Source organism: Callospermophilus lateralis, chromosome 18 (genome assembly GCF_048772815.1).
Source record: "Callospermophilus lateralis isolate mCalLat2 chromosome 18, mCalLat2.hap1, whole genome shotgun sequence".
In the NCBI taxonomy this organism is placed as follows: Eukaryota; Metazoa; Chordata; class Mammalia; order Rodentia; family Sciuridae; genus Callospermophilus; species Callospermophilus lateralis.
In genome coordinates, this window is record NC_135322.1 from 9,658,846 (window position 1) to 9,682,873 (window position 24,028).

At 56.8% G+C, this 24,028-nt stretch overlaps 1 protein-coding gene across 2 annotated transcripts; it reads left to right on the forward strand.

Moving 5' to 3' along the window:
- Positions 1–136: 136 nt before the first annotated feature.
- On the forward strand, positions 137–23,620 carry Strn4 (striatin 4). 2 transcript variants are annotated; one of them, XM_077105654.1, is made up of 18 exons: positions 137–454; positions 6,356–6,459; positions 6,954–7,027; positions 8,329–8,407; positions 10,796–10,993; positions 13,409–13,550; positions 16,121–16,280; positions 16,839–16,952; positions 17,267–17,382; positions 18,857–19,032; positions 19,118–19,165; positions 19,476–19,597; positions 20,060–20,230; positions 20,355–20,495; positions 20,906–21,004; positions 21,180–21,266; positions 22,412–22,645; positions 22,846–23,620. In XM_077105654.1, the coding sequence occupies exons 1-17, from the start codon at positions 173–175 to the stop codon at positions 22,579–22,581; spliced, it is 2,283 nt and encodes a 760-aa protein (XP_076961769.1). In that variant the 5' UTR covers positions 137–172; the 3' UTR covers positions 22,582–22,645; positions 22,846–23,620. The 2 variants fall into 2 exon arrangements, with proteins under 2 accessions (XP_076961769.1, XP_076961770.1); XM_077105655.1 differs by having other exon boundaries at positions 17,288–17,382.
- Positions 23,621–24,028: the final 408 nt, after the last annotated feature.

Consider the following 24,028-nt stretch of genomic DNA (forward strand, 5'->3'; position numbering starts at 1 on the left):
CCCCCACGCGCACGCGCGCCTTCGGGGTCGACCCGGGTGGGCGAGGCTCGCGCCCGACCCGGTGCTCGTCACCGCCTCTCCCAGTCCCCCGCCAAGAGCGCGCGCGGGGGGTTGGCGCGGCCGCGCAGGCGCGCGAGGCACAGCGGGCGCGCGGGCCGGCCCCGGGGCCTCCATGATGGAGGAGCGAGCGGCCGCCGCGGTCGCTGCCGCTGCCTCCTCCTGCCGCCCGCTCGGCTCCGGCGCGGGCCCCGGACCGACTGGGGCGGCCCCGGTATCTGGCCCTGCTCCGGGGCCCGGCCCGGCAGGTAAGGGAGGCGGCGGCGGAGGCAGTCCCGGGCCCACGGCGGGTCCGGAGCCCCTGAGCCTGCCCGGGATCCTGCACTTTATCCAGCACGAGTGGGCGCGCTTCGAAGCTGAGAAGGCGCGCTGGGAGGCCGAGCGCGCCGAGTTGCAGGTGAGCGCTGCCCAGGACCCCCGACCCCCCGCCCGGCCCGGCCCGGCCTCACCCGCCGCCGCCGCCGCCGCCATCTTGGAGCAATGGCCGCCGGGACGGCCGGGGGGGCGGGAGGTAGCCGCGACGGTCCCACGGAGCAGGTGGGGGCCTGTCCGAGTGGGGTCCCGAGAGCCCCGGGGCGGTAGGGGCCCGGGAAGGCTCGGAGAGGGAGCGGAGGGGCCCGCGGCCGGGATGGACCGACCCTGAGAAAGGGGCGGAGGAAGCCGAGCCGGCTGGAGGGGGAGTGAGCGCACCCGGGCAGGGGCTCCGAGAGGCGGCTCGGGCCGGAGGAAGCTCCCGAGAACTCGGGAAGGGCGCTCAGAGGAGTGGAGTGCTCTGCAAGATCCGAGCGGTCCCGGACCGGAGTGGACAGGAGCTCGCAGGGGCCGAGGGATTCCCACCCGCGAGCCCGTCCCCGACCTGCTGCGGGTGGGAGGTTGAGCTGGGTCCCGGGCTCCTGGTGGGATAGCGGGCGCGCCTGGGAGAACTTGGGGCGCGCTGGGCTCGAGAGAGCGGGTCGGGTTGGGGGTGCCGGGAGGAGTGAGGAGAGGAAGTCCGGGAGTCTGGAATGGGGTGTGTTACGGGGCGTTTGGACCCGAGGAACTGAAAGATGGATGTGTGAGGACGACTCCGGGTTTCGAGAGGAAACTTTAGGGAGCCCCGGCATGTGTGGCAGAGGGCTGGGGAGGGGGTCCCGGGGTGGAAGTGTGGACAGGGTAGAGGACGAACCCTAGGAACAGTGTGGGGTGCTTGAGAGTAGGAGGAGCACCAGTTTGGGAGTTTGGAGGAGTGGGAGTGATGGCCCTGACACGGGAGGTGTGTGTAGGATGTCAGGTAAAGAGCCCTGAACTGGAGTGGAACAGTGTCTGCCGGGAGAAGGGGGCCTGGGATGGGAACAATGAAAGGGAATGGAGGTGCCCAGGGTGATGCTTTAGGGGAGCATTTTGTAGAGCAGGATGGTGTCTGTGGAAGATCCTGAGATGAACCCTGTGATTTGTGGAGGAGGGGAGAATGTGCCCTGGGATGCTGCAGGGAAGAGTCTGAGGGATTGGGCTAGCTTTTGTGACCTTGAGGAGTGTGGGTCATTTTTGGACCGTGTCAAGAGAAGTTTGGGGATCAGAGAGGTGAGGATTTGAAAAGATCGGGGATGGGCTGCCAGGTGTCCTAGGACTCCCAAGCTGGTGTATTATTAGCCGAAGTTGTGAGTACTTGATTCTAGCAGCCCATCTTTGCTCTTTGATTTGCTGCTTCCTATCTAATTGTAGTAGGGCCCACAAAAAGAACTGATTAGAATTTTGATGATGGGCTTGATAAAAAGCATCCCACAATTGCCCCTTCCCCCAATCCTAGCTGAGTGGTGGCTGAGGCTCTGGTTGGGTTGGGAGAGGAATCCTTACATAAGTGAGCCTCACTTTTGTGGCTCACTCTATACTTTTCAAGTTCTTTCCCAGCATACATCTCATTAGATCTTGTCAATACCCCATTATGTAGGCAGGGCCAACGTCATTACCTCACTCAGCAATAATCATAACAGCTGCTATTTATTCAGTGCATATTAATGTGCTATGCACTGTATTAGGCACTTTAGGTACACACTCTCATTTGATTCTTGCAACATCCTAGAGAGTAAATGATGTTAGCCCTCCCTTTTTAAATAAAAGCAGAAGAGGAAACAGGTTTGGGGAGAGCAAAGGATTTATGAAGGATCATTGAGGCTGGACTGTGTTTCCTTCCTTTTTTCCACCCAATCCGGATAAGAAATTGGCCTAGATGGCCTCCCCAGGTCACCCAATAGTCATAGCAGAGTTTGAGCTGAATCCTGGTCTGTGGAACTTCACACCAGTGCATCCTACACCACTCATTAACCACCTTCTCATCTTTTTCTAGTGCGAGAAAAGCTATGTGTATCCCATGTCTTAGTGACCCTTCTTGAGTTTGAGGGGAACTTATGGGGAGCACCGGGCTAGGCTCTGTTCTCTTATCTGGTCTCCAGCACCACTTACCTTATGCTTTTGTTACATTAGCAAAAATTAAAACATCTTACGGTGTGCAGAATGGGGGCACACATCTGTAATCCTGGTGACTTGGTAGGCTGAGGCAGGAGAATCTAAAGTTTGAGGCCAGGCCAGCCTCAGCCACTGAGTGAGACCTTGTCTCAAAGTTAATAAATAAATAAATAGGGCTGGGGATGTAGCTCAGTGGTAGAGCACCTTTGGGTTCAATCCTCAAAGCTGAAAAAAAAAAGAAATAAAGAATGGTGAATATGCTTATTTCCCTGGGTAAAGCGGATTGTCTGGGTGGCGTTGTGGAGGGAGAAGATGTTTGTTCCTCGATTGGTGCCATGCCACAGTGCCCCAGCGCTGTCCATTCCCATCAGTGGCACCTCTTCTCACACACCTTTCCTCCAGCACTGCAGACTCTGCTGCGCCAGCAGCGTCAGGTAACTTTTGATGAACTGGGAAGAGCTGAGCCGGCTGCTTCCTGCACAGACCTGCTGTGTAGCCAGTGCTCAGGACAAGGTTCTATCAGGAGGCACCGAGATTTTGGAGTGGGGAGGTAGTGCAGATCCAGTCTGATAATAAGTGGTAGTGTGTTCATGGGGATTCCAAGAAGTAGGCTATGCTTTTTGCCCCTCAGAAACTTGCAGGCCCCCAGAGGAGGGTGGTTTGCGCAGGAGTCTGCACAGGTTGCACACGCTCACGCAGTTGCATGCAATTGTAGGGCTCTGCCCTGGTGCCGTGTGCTGTGTTCTGAAAGGGAAGCTGTCTGAGGACTAGAGGAACCCTTTGTGGAGGGTTCCGACCCAGACATTCCTGTGGGAGCAGGTGTGGTGCCTGTCCCAGGGGGTTCGGGATCTTGTGGGAACTCTTCCCTGCCAGGAGCCGTGGGAACTTGGGAGGGAGGAGCTGAGGTGCTACAGGGCTTCAGGCATTGCATGGGGACCCTGGGACAGAAAAGCAGGCATGAAGAAGCAACAGTTCCCAGAGGGAAGCCTGGGAGCTGCTGCCTTTCTAAAGACAGGGAAGAGCTGGGGAGAGGCGGCCACCATGTCTCAGAACTATGGTTCATTCTTTTATTTATATATATATTTTAGTTGTAGTTGGACACAACACTTTTATTTCACTTGTTTATTTTTGTATGTGGTGCTGAGGATCAAACCCTGGGTCTCGCACATGTGAGGTGAGTGCTCTATCACTGAGCCACAATCCCAGCCCCCAGAACTATGGTTCTTTTGGTGAGGGTGTCTTCTGTCTGTCTGGCCAGAGGGAGAGGCAGTGGGTAGATATGATGAGCAGAGAGCTTCTAGATCCCAGGCTCACCTGCCACCCTGGCTCACAGATCAAATAGAGCTGCTGGCTCTTGCTGGTGTTGCTGGGAGGCTGACTGGCCACCTACATTTCCCTTTTTTGGTGGGATTCCACCAGTCTGAGACACTTGAACCACATATTTCTGGTTCTCTTTTGTCCCTTCTCTGCCAGAGAAACAGAAGGGGACAACAGAGCAGAGTGGGCTGAGATCCTTGCATTGTAGCCAACAGAGGGGTCCAGCATGGAAGGAAAGACGCTGGGAGGTAGAAGCACCCGTGAGGACAGCTGAGAAGGGCAGGCGGGGGCAGACCCAGGGCTGCTCAGCATGGACCCTCCCTGGCTACTGTCCCTCATCCACCTTCCCAAATGAGGTATAGAGGAGGTTTGGGTACTGAGAAGACACACAGGACAGAAGTTCACGCTTCTGAGATGTTGATCACATGGGGATTCTGCCTACAGGCCCAGGATATTTAAGTATATACATGTTGATTAAAGTCTTAGGAGGGAAAAGGTCCTCTTGGTGGATAAGTGAGGTGTCTTGCCATAGCATATCTGATGATGTGTTTATGTGCTGCTTTTAGTCCCGTAGCCCCTATTAGAATATAAACCCCGTCTTGCTCTGTTCTGCACCCTGATTCATAGTTTGGGCTTAAATAGTTTGTGGATTAAATGAACAGCTCTCCTTTTGTCATACATTAGTGTGTGTATCCCTTTTTCTTTGTTCATAAAGAGGCGCAACATTGCAGGCATGCCTGCAGAACACATTCCTAGAGGTGGAACTGACAGGACAAAAGCAAGGTCGTGGAACCTCTATTTATTTAGGTACTAGGATTCGGACCTGAGGGTGCTCTACCACTGAGCCATACTCCCAGCCCATTTTATTTTATTTTGATACCAGCGTTTTAACCCAGGGGTACTTGACCACTGAGCCACGTACGTCCCTAGCCCTTTTTATAATTTATTTAGAGACAGCGTCTTGCTAAGTTTCCTAGAGCCTCACTAAATTGCTGAGGCTGGCTTTGAACTCATAATCCTCCTGCCTCAGCGTCCCGAATTGCTGGAATTACAGGCGTGCACCCCTATGCCTGGCTGAATCTCTTTCTAGATACTGCCAGGTTGCCCTCCAGGAAGGGTTCATTAATTCATGGTCCTACCAAGTGTACAAATGTGCCTGTGTCCCTGGCCTGGGCCAGTGCTAAGTATCACTTAGTATGTGCTCAATTCTCAGCCGACCTGAAGGCAGTTCCTGGTCCCTGGGGCACAACAGGGGTGATGGCAGGCCTGGGGCATGGGGACGTGCCCTGCTCCAGGTGCATGGGCTGGAGGTCAGGGTCCTGGCAGCCCATGGCAAGGAATAGTGGTGTGGGTGGGCATCTGAGAGGCTGCCCTGGGCAGAGCAAAGCTTGAAGGAAGATATCTAGGGTCGGCCTGGGGGGCTTCCGGGAGAGCCTTGTATTTCTTCAACAGGTATGTGATGTGTGGGGAGCACCACGGTCGGAAGACGTAGTTGTCTAGCAGGGCAGGGGGCCTGTGGTCCGTAGCGTTCCTGCCTGACGGGCCTTGCCTCTCACAGGGATCCTAGCTCCCCAGAGGAAATGGGCCCATTTTAAAGTTTCAAAAGGATGGACAGAGAATAAAAATAGCAAGAGAGGCGGAAGGAGGAGCTGGCATCTGCTAGCCCTCATTCTGGGCTGGGCCTTGGCTGAGGAGAATGGAACACATGAGGGGGTTCTCTCGTGCACCCCATTTTCTAGAGGGCCAGAGGATGGCTCGATGATCTGCCTAAGCTAATGCAGCAAATAAGTGACTAAGCCAGGACTGGAGCTCAGGCTGTCTCAGGCTGGAACGTGGAGCCCTTGGGGAGAAGCCAAGGATGAGCCGCATGCTCAGGGCTTTGACAGAGGTCTTCAGGAACATGATCAGGGGCCAAGATCCTGCCTCGAAGGCCGTTGGCCCCTTGTTTCCAAAAGACCTGTTGACAGAAGAGCAGACCGGGGCAGTCTGAGCCAACAGATGGTGTGAAATGCTTGGCAGGAGCCCTGGACCGTGTCTGTGGCACATGTCCCTCATGCCCTGGGTGTGACATCGGGATAGTTGGTCCCCATGGTGGGGGTCGGGTAGTAAAGTTTCTGCATTGCAGTTGGAGCTGAGCTAAGCCACCCACTCTTGTCCCTAAGCTCCAGAAGTAACTTCCTACGCCTCTCAGAGACAGATGCTCTGGAAAGAATAGTGGGACACCACCTCCACCCGCCACCTTAGGGGTGACAGCTGACTTGATGCTGGAGGGGAGGTCGAGGGCCTGCATCTCACTTCATCCCCTCCTCTGCTGGCCTTGACCTTCTGCCAGGAAGGCAGTAGCCAAGTCAGACCTACCCTGGCCCCATTTTCATTTTGGGGCTGAGCACTCCTGTTCAGATTTTTCATGTGGTGACATGACTGGGAACTCCGGAGGCAGGTCCAGCATGTCTGGCCAGTGCCCTGGGGCTGTACCTGAGTGAGTGAGTGACACCATCACTGAGCCCTGAGACCCTCTTCCTCTCCCTTTTGTCCCCAGGCTCAGGTGGCCTTCCTCCAGGGAGAAAGGAAAGGGCAAGAAAACCTAAAGACTGACCTGGTGCGGCGGATCAAGATGTTGGAGTATGCGCTAAAGCAGGAAAGGTGAGTCCTGCCGCCTGCTTGTCCTGACCTCTGAGAGGTCTGGGGGCCATATGCCTTTCGACTGCAGGCGCTCGAGGACCAGGCATCCTCTTCCTGTCATCCTCGGGAGGAAGAGGAAGCAGGGCACAGTGGGATCCAGGGTAGACAGCAGTGGCAGTGCATGTGTTGGCGGCCCACGGTGTGCTGACTATGGACCATAGCGGTCTTGCTTACCCATTCTGATACTTGCTGGGCATGATTGTCCTGTTTCTGACAAGAAATTGAGGCTTTAGGATGGGGGTGGCTTCAGGGACTCTTGGAGCTGGGGTGGCAGCACAGCCAGGTTGACTCCAAGGAGTCGCTTTCCATCACCGCACCCACCGTGGCATCTCCTGGGGGCACGTCTGCTTCAGCGTGGGGTGAGTGGGTGAGGGAGGCCCTGGGATTTGGGATTCTGGAGGTGACTGCTGGCCCATTCACCTGTCTCTTGCTCATTAATCATTTGCTTTTTTTAGGGCCAAATATCATAAGCTGAAGTTTGGGACAGACTTGAACCAGGGGGAGAAGAAACCAGATCTGGCAGAACAAGGTACCCAGCCTGGGATCCCAGCCCTTGTCACCCCTCCCTGAAGCTGGCTGTGAGGGGCATTGCAGAGATGGGGTGCTCTCCTACTGTGCTCTGTGGAAAGCAGTCCTGGCCATGAGGCAGGGCGGGGCCATGGAATGGAGTTCTCAGAGCCCTGCTGTGTGCGCTCTGTGGACTCTGTCACGTCCTGGGGTAGACCTGCCTGCCAGCCCTCCCTCTGAGACACCATGGAATCGCAGCAGCTTGCGCCTCCCTGGGAGGAGTGGAGCCAGGCTATTTATAGGGTGCTGTGGACAGCGTAGGAAGCTGCGGAAGCCTTGCCGAGAGGCGGTGTGTGTGCTGGGCTGGCATCCAGCTATACATCCAGAAAGTTTATTTGTGGGTGCTGTTTTCTGTCCCAGAACAGGAGCACACCAGGATTCGAGTAGCCCCTGCCCTCTGGGTCCTTAGAGCCTGAGCGCCTGGAGAGGCTTGTTCTTCCAGAGGCAGTGAGGGCAGATTTCAGGGGAGGGACGGGGGAATCAGCGAGGCCAGAACAGCTGAGGAGGGTGGCAGACCCGAGGGGCTGCACTGGGTGAAGCTGTGGCTTGGCCGAGGGGAGCTGCGAGGGCCCTTGCCCACTAGGTGCAGGGACTCTTCCAGCCAGGCTGTGAGTTCCACTGTGGCCAGGCTCTGCAGCCAGGCCTAGTGAGGCACAGCGGGGACACCAGGACATACTTGCTGTATATAATACTAAGCACATTACCAACTGGATCCCCAAGTGATCCTAAGAGGTCAGTGCTGTCATTACCTGCATTTCTCAGGAGAGTAGGCTGGCCTGCTCTAGGTCACACCACAAGTATGGGAAGTGGCAGAGTCGGACTTGACCCCAGCTGCCTGTCCTCCTAGGCTCTGGGTAGGAATATGACATCTAGGCCTGAGTTGGAAAGCAGAGCTCTGTTGGGGCCACGGCTGGGGCTCAGTGGTGGAGTGTGTGCCTTGCACGTGTGGGGCACTGGATTCCATCCTCAGCACCACATAAAAATTAATAAAAATAAAGGTATTGTGTCCCTACAACCTCAAAAAATATTAAAAAATAAAAAAAAAGGCAGAGCTCAGCTTTTACTTGTGGGGTGGTTTGGGGAACAGGCAGGAGACAAAGGTGAGGAGCATTTCCAGGAGCAAGAATCACTGAGAACAGGAGAATGGGTTTCCAACCCTGGGGAAGTGACCTGCGAAGATGGATTTGGGTCTGGGGTGAGGGGATGGGGAGGTGTTGGGTGAGTAGCGGTGCTCAGAGACAGCCTTCTTTCTCTGTCCACCAGTCTCCAACGGCCCTGTGGAGTCGGTCACCCTGGAGAACAGCCCGCTGGTATGGAAGGAGGGAAGGCAGCTTCTTCGACAGTGAGTATGGGGGTGGGGACAGGATGAGGGGCAGGACACAACACATTTGGCAAAGGAGATAAGCCTGCGGACTCCACTGTCCTTCCTGTCCACACTGGGGATACTGAATTATCGGGATCCCAGCTAGCCACAGCTGTATGGCTTGTCACCTATGAGTGGAACTCTGCCTGGGGATCAGGAGGAAGTACTCATTGCAGAAGGCAGATGTGGGGACCCTACTGTGGGAATACAACCTGAATGTTTTTGTGGCTTTTTTTTTTTCCCTAAGGGTAGTGTGAACTTATTTTTTATCTTTTAAATTTTATTATTTTTGAAGTACAGGGACAGAACTCAGGGCCTTGAGCACGCTACGCACTTGCTTCACTCGGCTATACTCACAGCCAAATTATTTTTTTTGTTGGGGTGGGGCACTGGGATTGAACTCAGGGGCACTTGACCACTGAGCCACATCCCTATTTTATGTTATTTAGAGACAGGGTCTCACTGAGTTGCTTAGTGCCTTGCCATTGCTGAGGCTGCCTTGAACTTTCGATCCTCCTGCCTCAGCCTCCTCGGCACTAGGATTACAGGTGTGTGTCACTGTGTCTGGCCCAAATTATTATTTTTTTATTATTGAAAGGATTTGTACATTTTAGAAAACTTGGGCTGGGCCTAATATACCCACCTGTAATTCCAGTACTAGAGAGGCAGGAGGATTGCAAGTTCAAGGCAGCCTCAACAACTTAGCGAGTGAGACCCTGACAAAAATATAATAAAAAGATCTGGGGATGTTGTGGTAGAGTGCTTACCTAGCATGTATGAGGCCCCAGTCCATTCCCAGGACTGAAAAATATTAATATTAATAGTAAATAAACATTACTCATAATTTTACCCTGGGGATTTTATGTGCCCATAACAGTTTTGTCATTTGTACTGTTGACTTCCCAAATGGAGGCAGGTAGACTCCCCAATTCTTCTGTGGATGGGTGTTACATAAGCCATGATTTCCCTTTTGCTGTTCCAGTGTTTTGTAGCACGTTGCTTTTACTAAGTGTCATGAACATTTTCCATGTAAATTATTTGTATTGTATTTCATTGAGGTTTTTAACTCTTTGGTATTACAGACATTGTGACATACATCAGGAAGCTGTCCTTGGCTTCCCCAAGCTCAATAATCGGCAGGTATAGCTGCCAGTTGAACATGCACAGTCACCCCAGGCGACATAAAAATAATAATGATGATGCTAATGGGTCACATTTCCAGGTCCCTGCTGTGTACCTGGTTCCTCTCCTAAGTGTCTGTCCCTGTGCAGTGTAACTGCCAGCATTCCCCTCTTCACTTTCACAGTGAGGAAGCTGAGGTGCAGATAGCTGCTCAGAGGCCACGGTTAATATGCGGAGGGTCTGCAGGGGGACCTCAGGCGTTGATCCAGGAGGCCACCTTCTTAGTCACCATGCTTCCCTGCCTCAGACACTCGAGGGGAAAGCAAAAGAAGGCACACGCAGCCTAACTAACCAGAGGTGGCATCAGCTCCCAGGGGACAGGATGAACAGAAAGGACTTCCTAGCCAACAGGTCCCTTGTGGAGCCTCAAGGCACTGCCGTCTTATCTTTTCAAGCCACAGATACCCACAATTGATTTTTTGTTCTTGTTTGTTCTTTTTCTTTTTTTTTCTTTAGGCCAGTCTCAGCTGGCTTCAGTTTTTTAAGTTGCAGAAGCAGTATATGCTCAGGTGTAGAAGTAAGTGGAATAAGCTTCCAGAGTCCCTTTTGCGTCCCTGATCCTACTCTGTAAAGGTCACTGCTACTCAGTTTGCGTCTTTCTTGGAGGACATAACACAAGTGTGTGTTTGTGTGTGATGTAAGCTTATATACACCCTAACATTTTTTTTTTCTTTTACCAAAACAAATCCATGGGGCTGGGAGTACGGCTCAGTCAGTACAGTGCTCGCCTTGCATGCACAAAGCCCTGGGTTCAACCTAACACCACACACACACACACACACACACACACACACACACACACAGAATCACATGGAACATCTAACTTGCCGTTTTCATTCTGCCGTTTGCCAAAGCCATCTTTCTCTGGCCCTCTGATGGGTTGCTCTCTGCTTAGAGTCCCGTTCAGCAATTTGTTGGCACAGTCCCCTTCAGTGGACATCGAGTTTGGTCCTGCAGTTGGGCTCTCCCCTCGGTGCCAGGGACACTGTGTGCAGCGTGCATGTGGCCCACAGCTTCCACTGAAACAGTCTGGAGAGTGTAACTGCTGTGCCAGGGTGTGCCTGTGGAAAACTGTGGTGTCTGCTCCTAAATGGCCCCTTGAAAGGCTGTCACAGTTTGCATTGGCCCCTGCCATCTGTGAAGAAGCTCAGTAGGTTCTGACGTGTTGTGGCTCTGACCCTGTAGGTACCTGGAAGAAGTGGGCTACACAGACACCATCCTCGACATGCGGTCGAAGCGTGTACGCTCCCTGCTGGGCCGCTCACTGGAGCTCAATGGGGCCGCTGAGCCTACTGACGCGGGCCCCCGTGCAGCGCCAGGCCCTGGGGGGCTCAGTGGTGGTGAGTCGCTGCTGGTGAAGCAGATTGAGGAGCAGATCAAGAGGTGAGTCCCTGGGTGTCCTCCTGATGAATGCGTGTCTGAAAGCCAGCATGTGCTCCTGGGTTTCCTGCTGGCCCTTTCTGGGGTGTATTATGGGTCCATTTGTCCTGGAATCCTCTGTACCGCTATTGCTGGGATCCCCTGAATTCTCTTCTGGTCCCCTGTAGGCACATTCTCCTGGCCTCCTCTCCAGGCCTCCTACCCGAGGCTCAGTCTTGCACACACCAGGTGGACCCTCGTGGCTTGACAGCACTTGGTGGGGAACAACACGTAGTTACCAACCTCTGGAGCTCTTATTTGTCAGAGTTAATAATGTCATTATTAGGTGTAATGTTAAGCATGGCGGGAGATGGCTAGGCATGGTGGTGCTTTCCTGTAGTCCTGGCTGCTTGGGAGGCTGATGTGGAAGAATTCCTTGAGCCCAGGAGTTCAAGGCCAGTGGGCACACCACAGTGAGACCCTGCCTCAAAACAAAATAAAGCTGGGCATGGTGGCACATGCCTGTAATCCCAGCAGCCTGGGAGGCTGAGCCAGGAGGATCCCAAGTTCAAAGCCATTCTCAGCAACTTAGGCCCTAAACAACTTAGCAAGACTCTGTCTCAAAATAAAAACAAAAAGGGCTGGGGATATAGCTTAGTGGTTAAGTGTTCCTGAGTTCAATTCCTGGTACCTAAAATAAAAACAAGAAGTGATAGAAATAGTGCTATTTTGGATGAGATAGGAAGGGGACATTTGGGCAATGGTACCTAGAAGAAAAATGTTCTAGGCAGAGATAACAGTGAAGCCCCTGTCCTGAGAGAGACAGGCGTGATGTGTGCAGGAAGCAGGAACCAGCGTGGAGATGCAGGCCTGAGGGCTGTGGTGAGGTATGGGTCTCAAAGGCAGATCATGCTGGGTACTAGGAGGCGCCATGGTACACACTATAATCCCAGAGGCTCAGGAGGCTGAGGGAGGAAAGCCAGCTTCAGCAACTTAGCAAGGCCCTAAGCAACTTAGAGAGCCCCTATTTCAAAAGAAAATATAAAAAAAGGTCTGGGAATGTGACTCAGAGGCTAAGTACCCCTGGGTTCAATCCCTGGTATTAAAAAAAAGTTGGGGGCTGGGGATGTGGCTCAAGCGGTAGCGCGCTCGCCTGGCATGTGTGTGGCCCGGGTTCGATCCTCAGCACCACGTACAAACAAAAATGTTGTGTCCGCCAAAAATATATATATATATATATATATATATATAAAAATTCTCTCTCTCTAAAAAAAAAAAAAAAGTTGGATTCTACACTTGGTGTTTGTGGGAAGCCATTGGTTTCTGGCAGGTCTGCTGTGATGAGAGGCTGTGGAGTCAGGGAAGCTGGGGGAGGTGAGGACTGAGGGCTCTTAGAGGTGGAGAGGTGGGAAATGGTGGCTTCTCCTTGGTTGGCACTATTTAAAGGATTTAGGTGACGGGGAGCAAAGGAAGTAGGGTTTGGTCTGAACGATGGAGCAGCGTCTCCTAAAATAGGGAGACTAGTGGAACCGCAGGGCTGTGGAGAGCAGCTTGAGGGGCCCGTGTGGAGCTTGGCCCAGGTAGCCCCTAAACGCAGCCCTAGTTCGCCAGCCCCTGGATATTCTTGGGAAGGCAAGGACTGCCCGCCGTCAGTGAGGGAGCAGGATAGATGGCCTGGGGAATCTGAGTCCCCTGCCTTGAGATGTGAGAGAGGAGCCAAAGGGGGGACAAACAGGAAAGGGGAGCTGGGGGGGGCATTGCAGGAAGAAGCCACGGAGTGAGTGTGGGGAGGGTCTGGGGGTGCTCCCGGGAGAAGAGGAAGAGCACTAGGCTGGGCAGCCTGGGTGAGTCATCTCTGCACCCAGGGGCGGGGGTCCCCGGCAACTGAGAACTGTGGCAGCCAGATGTCAGAAGGAAGGGGTTTGCTTGACCCGACCTTGCCATGGAGTCGGGCTTGGCTGACACTTCCTCTGCTGGAACTTGTCATCAAGGAGGTAGATGTAGGAGTGCCATCTGTCGCTGGGGTAGCCCAGGTCCTGCAGCCTTGCTCAGCCATGGCCCCGGAGACATTGGTTGGGTGGCCAGTTCCTCTTCCCTGCCTGCTACTGACCTGGGCTTTGGGTTGGATTGGCCGTGGGAACAGGAGCTGCTGCGTCAGTGGCACTTCCTTTCCAGCTTGGTCCCTGGGGGCAGGTGCTGTCGGGGTGGGTACGGGGCCTCCAGAATCCTGGCGGGAGTTTTGGGAGGCGCTGGGCTATTTTTGGTCTGAATGAGGGATCTGCTGGGCAGAGCCTGGGTCAGGATGTGCGTGATCAGGGTCCAGGCTCCTCGGGGCTTAGTAACTTCACTGAGTCCCGCCTCCGCTACACGCCGGGCTCCTTCCCACCTGGGATTCATCGCCTGGCAGGACTGATCTCCTCCTGTCCTTGTCTTGGGCAGGAATGCGGCAGGCAAAGACGGCCAAGAGCGCCTGGGGGGCTCGGTGCTGGAGCAGATCCCCTTCCTGCAGAACTGCGAGGACGAGGACAGCGATGAGGACGACGAGCTGGACAGCGTGCAGCACAAGAAGCAGCGTGTGAAGGTGGCCCCCTCCCTGGTCCCGCAGCAGGCCCTCCCTCTTGACCACAGAGGTGCCCCCAGGGCCTTTGTCTGAGCTCCCCCCAGCTGCCCCCCTCCTTTCCTCAGCTCGAGCGCGTGGACTGGAGACTCCTCTGGAGCTCTGCGGGCGAGGCCTCACCAGCCACGTGCCCTCGGTGTCCTCTCAGGCTCTCACCAGTGGAGTCAGTGTTCTTGCTGTGGCTGTCACTCTCTCTCTCCTCCAGTAGCCTGGGAGCTCCATCAGGAAGGGACTGTGGCTCTGTCCCTGTGTCCTCAAAAGGGTGTGGAACAGAGACGCTCAGTAGATGTTTGTAAATGGTGTGAGTATGGCTGAGTCCAGGTCAGCCTGGCTCTGGGGGGGCTCTAGGACGTGGGTGTCTAGTCTGCTCTTGGTGTAAGGACCCAGGCCCAGGGACACGGCCCTTGGCGAAGTGTCCAGGTTGCCTCAGCGTGGTCTCGAGATCTGGCTCCCGGCGCCGACTACGTATCCCCCTGCTCCCTGCCTGCCAGAGCCCCCGTGCTTCCGCCGTCTTAAGGATGCTGTCCTTAGACCTGGCGTGGTCTTGTCTATCGAGCAACATCAGTTTGGGCCTTCACTTGGCCAGCTCTGTGCCAGTGGCAGAAATGACATGAAGGGTGCAGTCCCTGACAGGGAGCCGCTTGTGGCTGGTGGTGGCCTTGTGGAGTCATGTGCAGGAGGATGAGTCATGATGGAGGCAGAGATGTGGCCGGAAGGAGGGGCCTATGGGAGACGGCTTGGGCCTCCCCTGAATCCCGGCCTTCCCAGCAGCAGCCTCTGCCGAGACCCCCTTCCCCACTTCCCCCGACTCGGCTCAGACATCACCTCCTCCTGTGGTGACATGGCCTTTCTCTGGCTTGCTTTCTGCTTGGTGTCCCCCACAGGGTCAGGAACCTCCTGTGGGTTCCTGTAGTCCCTGGACTCTCTTCCCAGCCCTGACCGCTCTGGAGTCGGGTCTGTATCTCTTCCCCAGCCCCTGTGAGGGATGAGTTCGTTGTGGCTTCTGTTCTCTTTCCAGTGCCCCCCGGCGTCTCCGCACAGGGCCGTGCCTGGCCGAGGCCTCTGGTTAAGGCTCTGAGGGGAACGGAAGGCACGGAACTGCATCCACAGGAGGCCTGGAGGTGGGGCAGCAGGGCTTGGAGTCTGGGGCCTCTCACCTCCTCCCTGGTCTGGAATACAGTCCCTCCTGCGCCTGGGGAGTCTTTCTCTGGGAAAAACTTCCTCTGGGAAACCGTCCTCCCCTCTTGTCCTCCCAGCAGAAACAGCTGACTTTTAATATCCCATTAGGCCTTCGCATCTGTCACTGCAGTTGTGCCTTGTGCCCTGTGGGCTGGCTCATGTGTCGGGGTCTCTGCCTCCCCCGGCCTGTCTCCACACGGCAGACCGACCCAGCAGACCTGCTGTGACTCCTGATGGGCTGGTGGCCTGGCTGCATGTGTAGGGCACGTGCTTCTCTTGTCTTAGCTGGTTTCTGAACACATGAAATGGGGCCGAGTCTCCGGTCTCTGGGTTGGGCTGTTTAAAGTGAGCTGATACATAGCCCTTAGCCGTGCAGAGGCTACCCTCCACCAAGAGCCCCCCATATGGCAACAGTTGGTCACTGTTAGGCATGCTTGGAGTGGGGTGGCTCCCACAGGGCTAGGGTGTGATGGGAGAACCCTTTCACATGCCTTTTTCAGAGTATCTGTGATGGTTCCACTTGTCCATGAGTCCTGACCCGGGCCATGGCCTCTCTGGACATGCTGTCTAAACCTTGACCATGTCCACTCCTGTGGTCCCCAGTGCAGGCCAGAGTCTGGCCTCTCACAGGTGCCCAACAGGCGTTGCCTCCAGATTCAGTCCCAGCTCAGTCCTCACCTGTAGCGGGGTCAGCCACACCCTGGAGGAGGCCATGGTTGGCTGAGGCTGCCCAGGGCATGGCCTAGCGTGGACTTGGTGGCTACTGGGGCAGGTGGCTTCCCTCTGCCCAGTGACCGCGGTGGCTGCGCGGGCTTGTGGTGGTTACCTGGAGCCAGGTGTGCAAAGCTCATCCAGTGTCTTTAGTTCTGTTGGTGCGTGTGACTAGTGGTTAGTGTCGTGGTTACTGTTACGTGCTTAAAATGCTGCTGTTGTCCTTTAACTGTGCATCTTTGTGCATTCACTTGTGCACAAGTACGTGTCCCCACCTGACTGCTTTTTTTAGCATGTCTTCCCAAGAAGCCCTGGGCTGGGGTGGGGGCAGGAACCGGCAGGGACGGATTACAGCGGCAGGTGGAGGAGGACTGCCAAGAGGTCCAGGAAGCCAGGATGAGGGGCTCCTGGCTCAGCCCTGTCCCTAGTGCTGGGCAGCTGCCGAGGGCTCCAGCAGGGGGCGCCCCAGAATCTTGAGTTGACCCTCCAGGACAGCTGGGGTTGGAGCAGGGCACCCAGGCAGGAGGGGTATGAGGGTGCCAGGCAGAGAGAGGGCCGGGGACTGTGGCTTGTCTGTTCCCAGAGACCAGGTGGGCTTGGTCTCTGACACAGCCCTGACCTGCCTGCTTTTGTCCACGCCCCAGCTCCCCTCCAAGGCCCTTGTTCCCGAGCTGGAAGACGAAGACGAGGAGGACGACTCAGAGGATGCCATCAATGAGTTTGACTTCCTGGGCTCAGGAGAGGACGGGGAGGGGTCTCCAGACCCTCGGCGCTGCACTGGAGAGGGGAGCCCCCATGAGCTGGGTGAGTCGAGTGCTGTTCAGCTGCCTCCACTGGCCTGCCTGCCACCAGGGCAGACCTGGCCCTGCGCTGGCCCCACAGCCTCCGCAGCTGCTTCCTGCCAGGTCTCTCCACCGGATGGATACGCTTCCGAGAGGGGAGGGGCGGGGGGGAGCAGGGGCTGGAGCCAGTGGCCAGGCCCCTCACCCTTCCCTGGAAAGTCCCGGGGGCCACAGGCAAGGCCATTCTTCCTGGAGCTGGGCTACTGTCCCCCTGTGGCCAGTGTCCAATACTGGCTGAGCTTAAGGAGGGAACAGGATAAGGACCCGGTGGGGGATAGGCAGGTGGTGCAGGGCTGCGCCTTCCTCTCTGTTTCGTGACTCCTTGCCAGGAGTGCCCTTGGGGAGGTCACATGGGTGGATGGCTGGGACGGAGGCCCAAGACAGGGCAGAGACTTGCCCACCACCCAGAGGGTCCCTCAGTTTCCCACGGCTGCAGAAAGGCCTGTGGCAATGGAGAAGACAGCACCCTCGAGGCTGGGTTGGAACTGACGGGTGACTCCTGCCTGTCTTCTCCCTGTAGAAAGTCGTCGTGTCAAACTCCAGGGAATTCTGGCTGACCTTCGGGATGTGGATGGGCTGCCCCCCAAAGTGACTGGCCCACCTCCTGGCACACCTCAGCCTCGGCCTCACGAAGGTAAACCCCACGCCCCAGTGCCTTGGGGCTCATGACAGAGGGAGGCTGCAGAGCTAAGCCCAGGGCTTCTGTGTCCTCAGGGGCAAGGCCCAGCCTCCAGTCTGCAGCCTCCCTGTCCCAAAAGTTCGTCTGTCTGTCTCTGTCTCCTCTCCTTTTGTCTGTCCTGCCCTGTCTGTCTCTCTGTCTCTTCCTTTCCAGCTGTGGTTCTTGATCTCGTCCTCCTCCCTCCCTCTTTCTCGCTCCTCATCTCTCTCTGCCTCTCTCTGCCTCTCTCTCCCTGGCCCTCTCTGCCCCTCCCACCCTCCCCCTACCAGGTTCCTTTGGCTTCTCCTCAGACGTCTTCATCATGGACACTATCGGGGGCGGGGAGGTGAGCCTGGGGGACTTGGCAGATCTCACCGTCACCAACGACAACGACCTCAGTTGTGACGTAAGTTCTCAGGTGCCCCCTGGAATCACGCTCAGTGCAGCCCTTGCCAAACTCTGACCACATGTTTTAGGCCTGGATTCAGCCCAGGACTATGAGGTCATCCCAGGCCCCAGGAGGTGCTTCACCTTGTTTGTCAGGGGTGCAGGGCAGACCCTGTGGCCTGTGTTCTGAACCTGACACCTTAGTCAGGCCTTGGGCCATCTGGGGACCTCTGGGGCAGCGGGTAGGGTGCATGTGAGCTTTTTTCCCCGGCAGATCAGGACCTTGAGTGGTTGATCCAGCAAGATAGGAGTCATGGTGTGGAGAGCAGGAGTGGGGCTGGGCACAGGGTCTGCCTGGAGCTGGCCACGAGGCTCCCCCACTCCCCCAGGGGGCACAGGAGAAGTTCTGCCACAGGTCCTCTAGCTCCAGAGAGCTGTGGCAGAAAGGAGGGCTCAGCAGGGACCCTGCAGGGGGCTGAGCCAGGTTGAGAGGGTCATGTGGCATGAACCTCAGCTGGGGCAGGACACTCGGCCAGCCGGACAGTCTGAGTCTGGCCCTTCCACATCCCTGCTGGGTGTGTACCAGCACCCTTGTGAGGGCATATGTGGGCCTCAGGGACTCATCCATAGAGGTCTGTGGGTTTTGCCCCAAACCTCCTCCTCCCGCACACTTGTCTCCATTTCCGTGGCAAAGTGTCTGGTCTCGGTGTTCTCCTATTTCCCTGCAGCTTTATGGCCTCTTAACCCATCTCTCTGCAGCTATTCTTTTTTTATTTTTTATTTTTTCATATTTTTTAGTTGTAGATGGACACAGTAACTTTATTTACTTTTATGTGGTGCTGAGGATCGAACCCAGTGCCCCTCCCATGCGAGGCGGCCGCTCTGCCACTGAGCCCCAGCCCCAGCCCCAGCCCTGCAGCTATTCTTCCCCTAATCTGAGCTTCCCTGGATTGGCCAGAGCCAGCCACGTAACTCCCCTGTGCTGAACCCTTCTGTGACTCCCCCTTTCCCTAAGCCTTTTTCTTATGGTGAAATGCCTATTTCTGGACGTGGCTCACCATTCTGCCTCTTGTTGGCCTCTGGCTTCATCCACCCCTCATCCATTTCGTGAAGTACCCAGCCACGCTCTCTCTCTCTCTTTTTTTTTTTGTGAACTCAGGGCCTTGTGCATGAGGCAAGCACTTTACCAACTGAGCTATATCCCCAGGAGCTGGGTATTCTTGATTTATAGCACCGCTCATAGTGTGTGATGTATGCAGATGCCCCCTCTGAACTGCAAGACCCCAAGAGTTCAGGCTCCTTGGTTTCCCCAGCACCTGGCACATTGCAGGGGCTCGCTGAGTGGGTGAGGGGCTCTGCTGGACATGGAGGAAGGGAGGGTGTCCAGCTGGAGCCAGTCTGGGTGGGAACTGGAGGTGTCCTGGGCCCGGGTGTCAGTGTCTGCACGAGGGCCAGAGCGGACAAGGGGACACTGAGGCAGCTTGCCCCCTCAGCTGTCTGACAGTAAGGATGCCTTCAAGAAGACGTGGAACCCCAAGTTCACCCTCCGCTCGCACTATGATGGCATCCGCTCCCTGGCTTTCCACCACAGCCAGTCGGCGCTGCTCACCGCCTCCGAGGACGGCACGCTCAAGCTGTGGAACCTGCAGAAGGCAGTGACGGCCAAGAAGTGAGGGCAGCAGTCCCAGAGCAGGGGTGGGGCCTCCAGGCTGAGGGCTGGGGGTCTCAGTGATGCTTGACTCTGTCTCCCCCAGGAATGCTGCGCTGGACGTGGAGCCCATCCATGCCTTCCGGGCCCACAGGTAGGAGGGGCCCTCCTAGGGGCTAGCTGGTGGCAAAGGCTCAGTCCCTGTGCCCTCCATCTGTGTGGCACACCTGAACGCTCTCTCACTCCTGGACTGTCGTCCCCATGTGCTCCTGGCGGTGGCCTTAGTTTGGCTCTTCCAAGTTGGAAACGAATACGGGTTGGGGACAGGCAGCTTGCCTGGGTGGCATGACCAAGCCTGACACTGAGTTACTTTCGGCCATCCTTAGAAATTTCATGTCCCCGCAGCCATGGAAAGTTTTGAGCTGCCTGTCTCACCTCCCTTTCCCCACCTTTGCCCCCTGCAGGGGCCCTGTGTTGGCAGTAGCCATGGGCAGCAACAGCGAGTACTGCTACAGTGGAGGGGCGGATGCCCGCATCCACAGCTGGAAGATTCCAGACCTCAACATGGACCCCTACGATGGCTATGGTGAGGACGCCTCCCCACTCCTTCCCACGTAGGCCACCTCGTGCCCACCTGAGGCACTGGAGCCGGGGTACAGGGTTCCCCGTCTGGCTGAAACCAGGAGCAGCTTGATTGGGTGTGCAGCTGAGGACGGTAGCGCGAGGCAGGGAGATGAGGTGGGAAGGCAGAGCCAGGGCGCCGGGGGCAGGGTCCAGCACGTGCCAGGACTGGTCAGCCAGGCAGTCTGTGCTCTGGCTCAGCAGGTCTTTTCACTGCTGGCCGGAGGGTTTGTGAGGAGGATGTGGAGAAAGAGAGAGGCGTTAGCTGGGCCAGGTGGTGGGGAACTGGGCTTTCTCTGTGGGAGCCAGGATTCGGGTGTGAGGCCAGGTAAAGCAATGGCTGCATCCCAGTAGAATGAGAGCCCCTGGGCCATCCAGATGGGCAGGCAGCCCTGACTCAGCCTGTTTTCTCCCTGGGCTGGCCCAGACCCAAGTGTGCTCAGCCATGTCCTAGAGGGCCATGGGGACGCAGTGTGGGGCTTGGCCTTCAGTCCCACCTCCCAGCGCCTGGCTTCCTGCTCTGCCGATGGCACCGTCCGCATCTGGGACCCCAGCAGCAGCAGCCCAGCTTGCCTCTGTACCTTCCCCACAACTGGCGGTAAGTGGGACCTCTGGCACCCACTAGAGCTAGAGGCCTGGAGAGAAGGGGCAGCTCCTGAGAGGGCCCTGGGTGCCAGGGCAAGATCCGGCTCTTTGGGCAGTCTTCTCCCCTCTGCCCTCAGAGCACGGGATCCCCACCTCAGTGGCCTTCACCAGCATCGAGCCTGCCCACGTCGTGGCTTCCTTCCGCTCTGGCGACACTGTACTGTATGACCTGGAGGCTGGCAGCGCCCTCCTCACACTGGAGTCCCGAGGGAGCAGTGGTAAGGGGTCTGAGGGCTTAGGGACTGAATAGCCTGTAGGGTCCCAGTTCCTCCAGTAGCTCTGGGGACCCAGTTGCCAGTTCTCTCCCCTGTGCCCTCAGGGACTCTAAGCAGGAAGGAAATAAGATTGAGTGGAGACGAGCCATGCTGCAGCACATATAGGTCTCAGGGGAGGCCAGGGGCAGTGTGTCATGGACGCCTTGTAGAAAGGACAGAATATTTCTACATCCACTGCAGAGGAGGCCCAGGGACCATCTGGCGGAAGCCGCACCAGGGCAGATGGAAGGGAATGGCCCCTTAAGCTTCAGGCACGGGCACCACGGGCACCACGGGCAGTGCTGGAGCCCCCTTGCCCGTCCTGTCTCCCCAGTTTTCTCCTCTGCATTCTTCCTTCTCTCTTTTCTTTCCAGGCCCAAGCCAGATCAACCAGGTGGTGAGTCACCCCAACCAGCCCCTCACCATCACTGCCCATGACGACAGAGGCATCCGCTTCCTGGACAATCGGACAGGTGAGACCTGGCCTCCAGCCGGCCCTCCCCCCTGTGCTCATGAGGGGTGGGGTGGAGCAGACTCAACCCAGAACCTGGGGTCCACATGGAGCCCCTGTATGCCTTCTCCAGCCCTCTCGCCTCCCAGGCAAGGCCCGAGGGAAAGGGACCTGCCACCCACCCTCTCTCCCTTCAGGTAAATCCGTGCACTCCATGGTGGCCCACTTGGACGCAGTCACTTGCCTAGCCGTGGACCCCAATGGTGTGTTCCTGATGTCAGGAAGTAAGTTGGGACCTTGTGGCTGCCCCCTCCCGACCAGAGAAGCAAAAGCTGGGCACTGACTCAGGGGCTCCCTGGGCTGGAATCCACATGGGCTGGGAATCACTGGTGGCAGGAGAACTGCTGTTCATGACAGTGGTGACAGCCAGCTGTGTGTGTAGAGTCCACAGTAGACACTTCACCTGTGTCACTTTGTTTACTCTTCTGAGTCACCCTCTATAGTGAGTGTTTTTGTCCCCATTTTATAGTTGTGGGCCCTGAGGCTCAGAAGTTTCAGAACTGGATCCTTGGGGGGTTTGAACGCTTGCTTCTGCCCTGGTCTCTTTAGGTGGGCACTGTGGCCCAGCATCAGTGGACTGTGGCTGGAGGGCTGGGAACAGAGCTCCCTGGGGCTGACGGGCAAGGCCTGCCTCCCTGCCTCAGACTCCCTTGGCTGGCCTTGGTGGTAGTGTGCTTGTGCCCGTGTGCACAGAGTGGGGATGAGGCTGAAGGAGGCGCAGGCCATGGCTGTCTGCCTCATGTCACTGCGGCACCCGGTGAACATCTTGGCCCAGGCCTCTTTCTGTCCTTGCCCAATGATGACAACAGCAGTCTGGACAGCGTGAGGGGACTGTCAGTAAGACTAAACCTGGTGCAGAGTGTCCTTATCCCGGGCTGGGGCCTGCACGAAGGGCTCCACCGGCCAAGCCTTCAAGGTCCCAGGTCTGGCCAGGCTGCCTCTCCAGCCTTCCCAGGAGTCTCCACAGTTGTGACCCTGCCTGGATGGCCCTGTGCCCTCCCTCTCCTTGGGTGCCACCGCCTGGAGCTGTTTCTTTCTTTTTTCTCTTTGATACTGGGGTTGGCACATGCTAGACAAATGTCCCACCACTGGGCTATGTCCCCACCCCTGTCTGCTGTTTTGTTCACACTGCAGTGTCCACAGGGCAGGAAGATTGGCCAGTTTTGTCCTGTGACCCTCCCAGTCCTGTCTTGCAGTAGGTGCTCAGTAAACACCCAGTGAAGTGACTAGATGGATGGTTGATAGGACGGGGACAGGTCCGTCCTTTGGACAGAGCCTCCACCTATGGCCTTAGGATGAGGCCAGATGAGGGCGTCCAGGGCCAGGTCTGGGTGAGGAACTTGGTGACAGTCCTCCCACTCCTGCACAGGCCATGACTGCTCCCTGCGCCTGTGGAGCCTGGACAACAAGACGTGTGTGCAGGAGATCACAGCCCACCGTAAGAAGCATGAAGAGGCCATCCATGCTGTCGCCTGTCATCCCAGCAAGGCCCTCATTGCCAGTGCTGGCGCCGATGCCCTGGCCAAGGTCTTCGTATGATGCCACCTGGCCCCGCCCTGGCCACCACACTGGCTGGGGAGTGGGCCTGGCAGGTGGGGCTGAGGTGAGTGGCAGGCCCTTTGTGCAGGAGGGGAGGGCAGAAGGCTCTGCATCCTTGTCCCGGAGGGCCCCACAGCCCTTTGGCCTGGCACTTGAGGTTGTGCTCAGAATGACTTGAGTAGCCTTTGGGCACACAGGGGAGGGGCTAAGGCCCAGGGAGGGTCCTAAAGGTGTGGTCAGGTCTCCCTTCCTTCTCTTCTGCAGGTGGCTCCCAGCCTGACTCTGGGGGTCAGAGGTCGGCCTCTCCCTGCCTGCCGTGGAGCCTGGCGGTGCTAACAGCCCTTTCTCCGGGAACACCTGTACCCAGTCTGGGGATGGGCCCCTTTAGGAGTTGCCCCTCGAGGATGGCCTCGGGGTTCTGCCCGTACCCTGATGCCCACTCCTGGTATCTCCTGCCTCCTTGGGGGCAGCACAGCCAGGTCCAAGTATTCTTGGGGGTCAGTTCTAAGATACCGGGAGGTACCAGGTGCTCCCTTGAGCCCTGCCCCTCCAGGCCTGGCGGGAGCTGTGCTGGGAGGGGTCTCCAGGGCCACTCACAGGGCCCCCCTGCTTTTCAGACACTAACCAAGCCTCCCCGGCCGTGGACCTGCCTGGGGAAGCAGCACCTATGGCCCTCCTGAGAGTGGCCCTTCCAGATCCCCACGGTCCCCTGGAGAGGAATAGCCTTCTCCAAGGGCCTTCTTGAGCCCCTCCTTAAGGTGTTGGAGGGTGGAGTAGGGGCCCCTGGGCCCCCCCATAACTCCCTGTATATCTGTATAAATAAATGGGATTTTAATGGCTCCCCGCCCCGTTATCACTGTGTGATGGTCTGTCGGTCTCCTGGCTACACACTTCACCTCTATTTATTTCACTTTCTTCGTTTGGGTTTCACCCTCTGCCCACACCCTTGATCCCCCTCCAGGTTCCTGTTTATAAGCCCCATCCTCTCTGTCCCTGAACTTGTATGTGAAAACTTGTCTCAATAAACCCTTTGGAGTAAGATGGGTGCCCGTGCCATCTATTGAGGAGGCTGGGGACTTGGGGGAGGAATCACCCCCTCTGCCTGGGTGGGTGGAGCTTGGGGGGAGGTGGAGTTGGATGGGTTGAGGTTTTGTGGTACAGCAGAGGGGTGCTGGCCCGGTGCTTGGGCGGGGTGCTGGTGGAGGGGCGGAAGTAGGGGCACAGAACCGAATCTCCTCGTGCCCCTCCTTTCTGTTCCTGAGTGCACGCACCCAGGGCAGGACCCTGAGGAGATGTCACAGTGTGACAGGTCAGCCGGAGACCCTGGCCACCTAAGCGTGTTTGCTGGCTGGTGCTGAGGACTGAGCCTCCTTCCTGGTCCCACTCCACACCTGGGCCCCTGGGGAGCAGGAGGGAAGGGGGTGGACCTGGCAGCCATGCTGGGAGG

Coding starts and splice junctions, on each gene's coding strand:
- Strn4 (XM_077105654.1), top strand. CDS start 173: ATGATGGAGGAGCGAGCGGCCGCCGCGGTCGCTGCCGCTGCCTCCTCC. Junction 7,028..8,328: donor ACCAGATCTGGCAGAACAAG/GTACCCAGCCTG, acceptor TCTGTCCACCAG/TCTCCAACGGCCCTGTGGAG. Junction 17,383..18,856: donor ACAACGACCTCAGTTGTGAC/GTAAGTTCTCAG, acceptor TTGCCCCCTCAG/CTGTCTGACAGTAAGGATGC.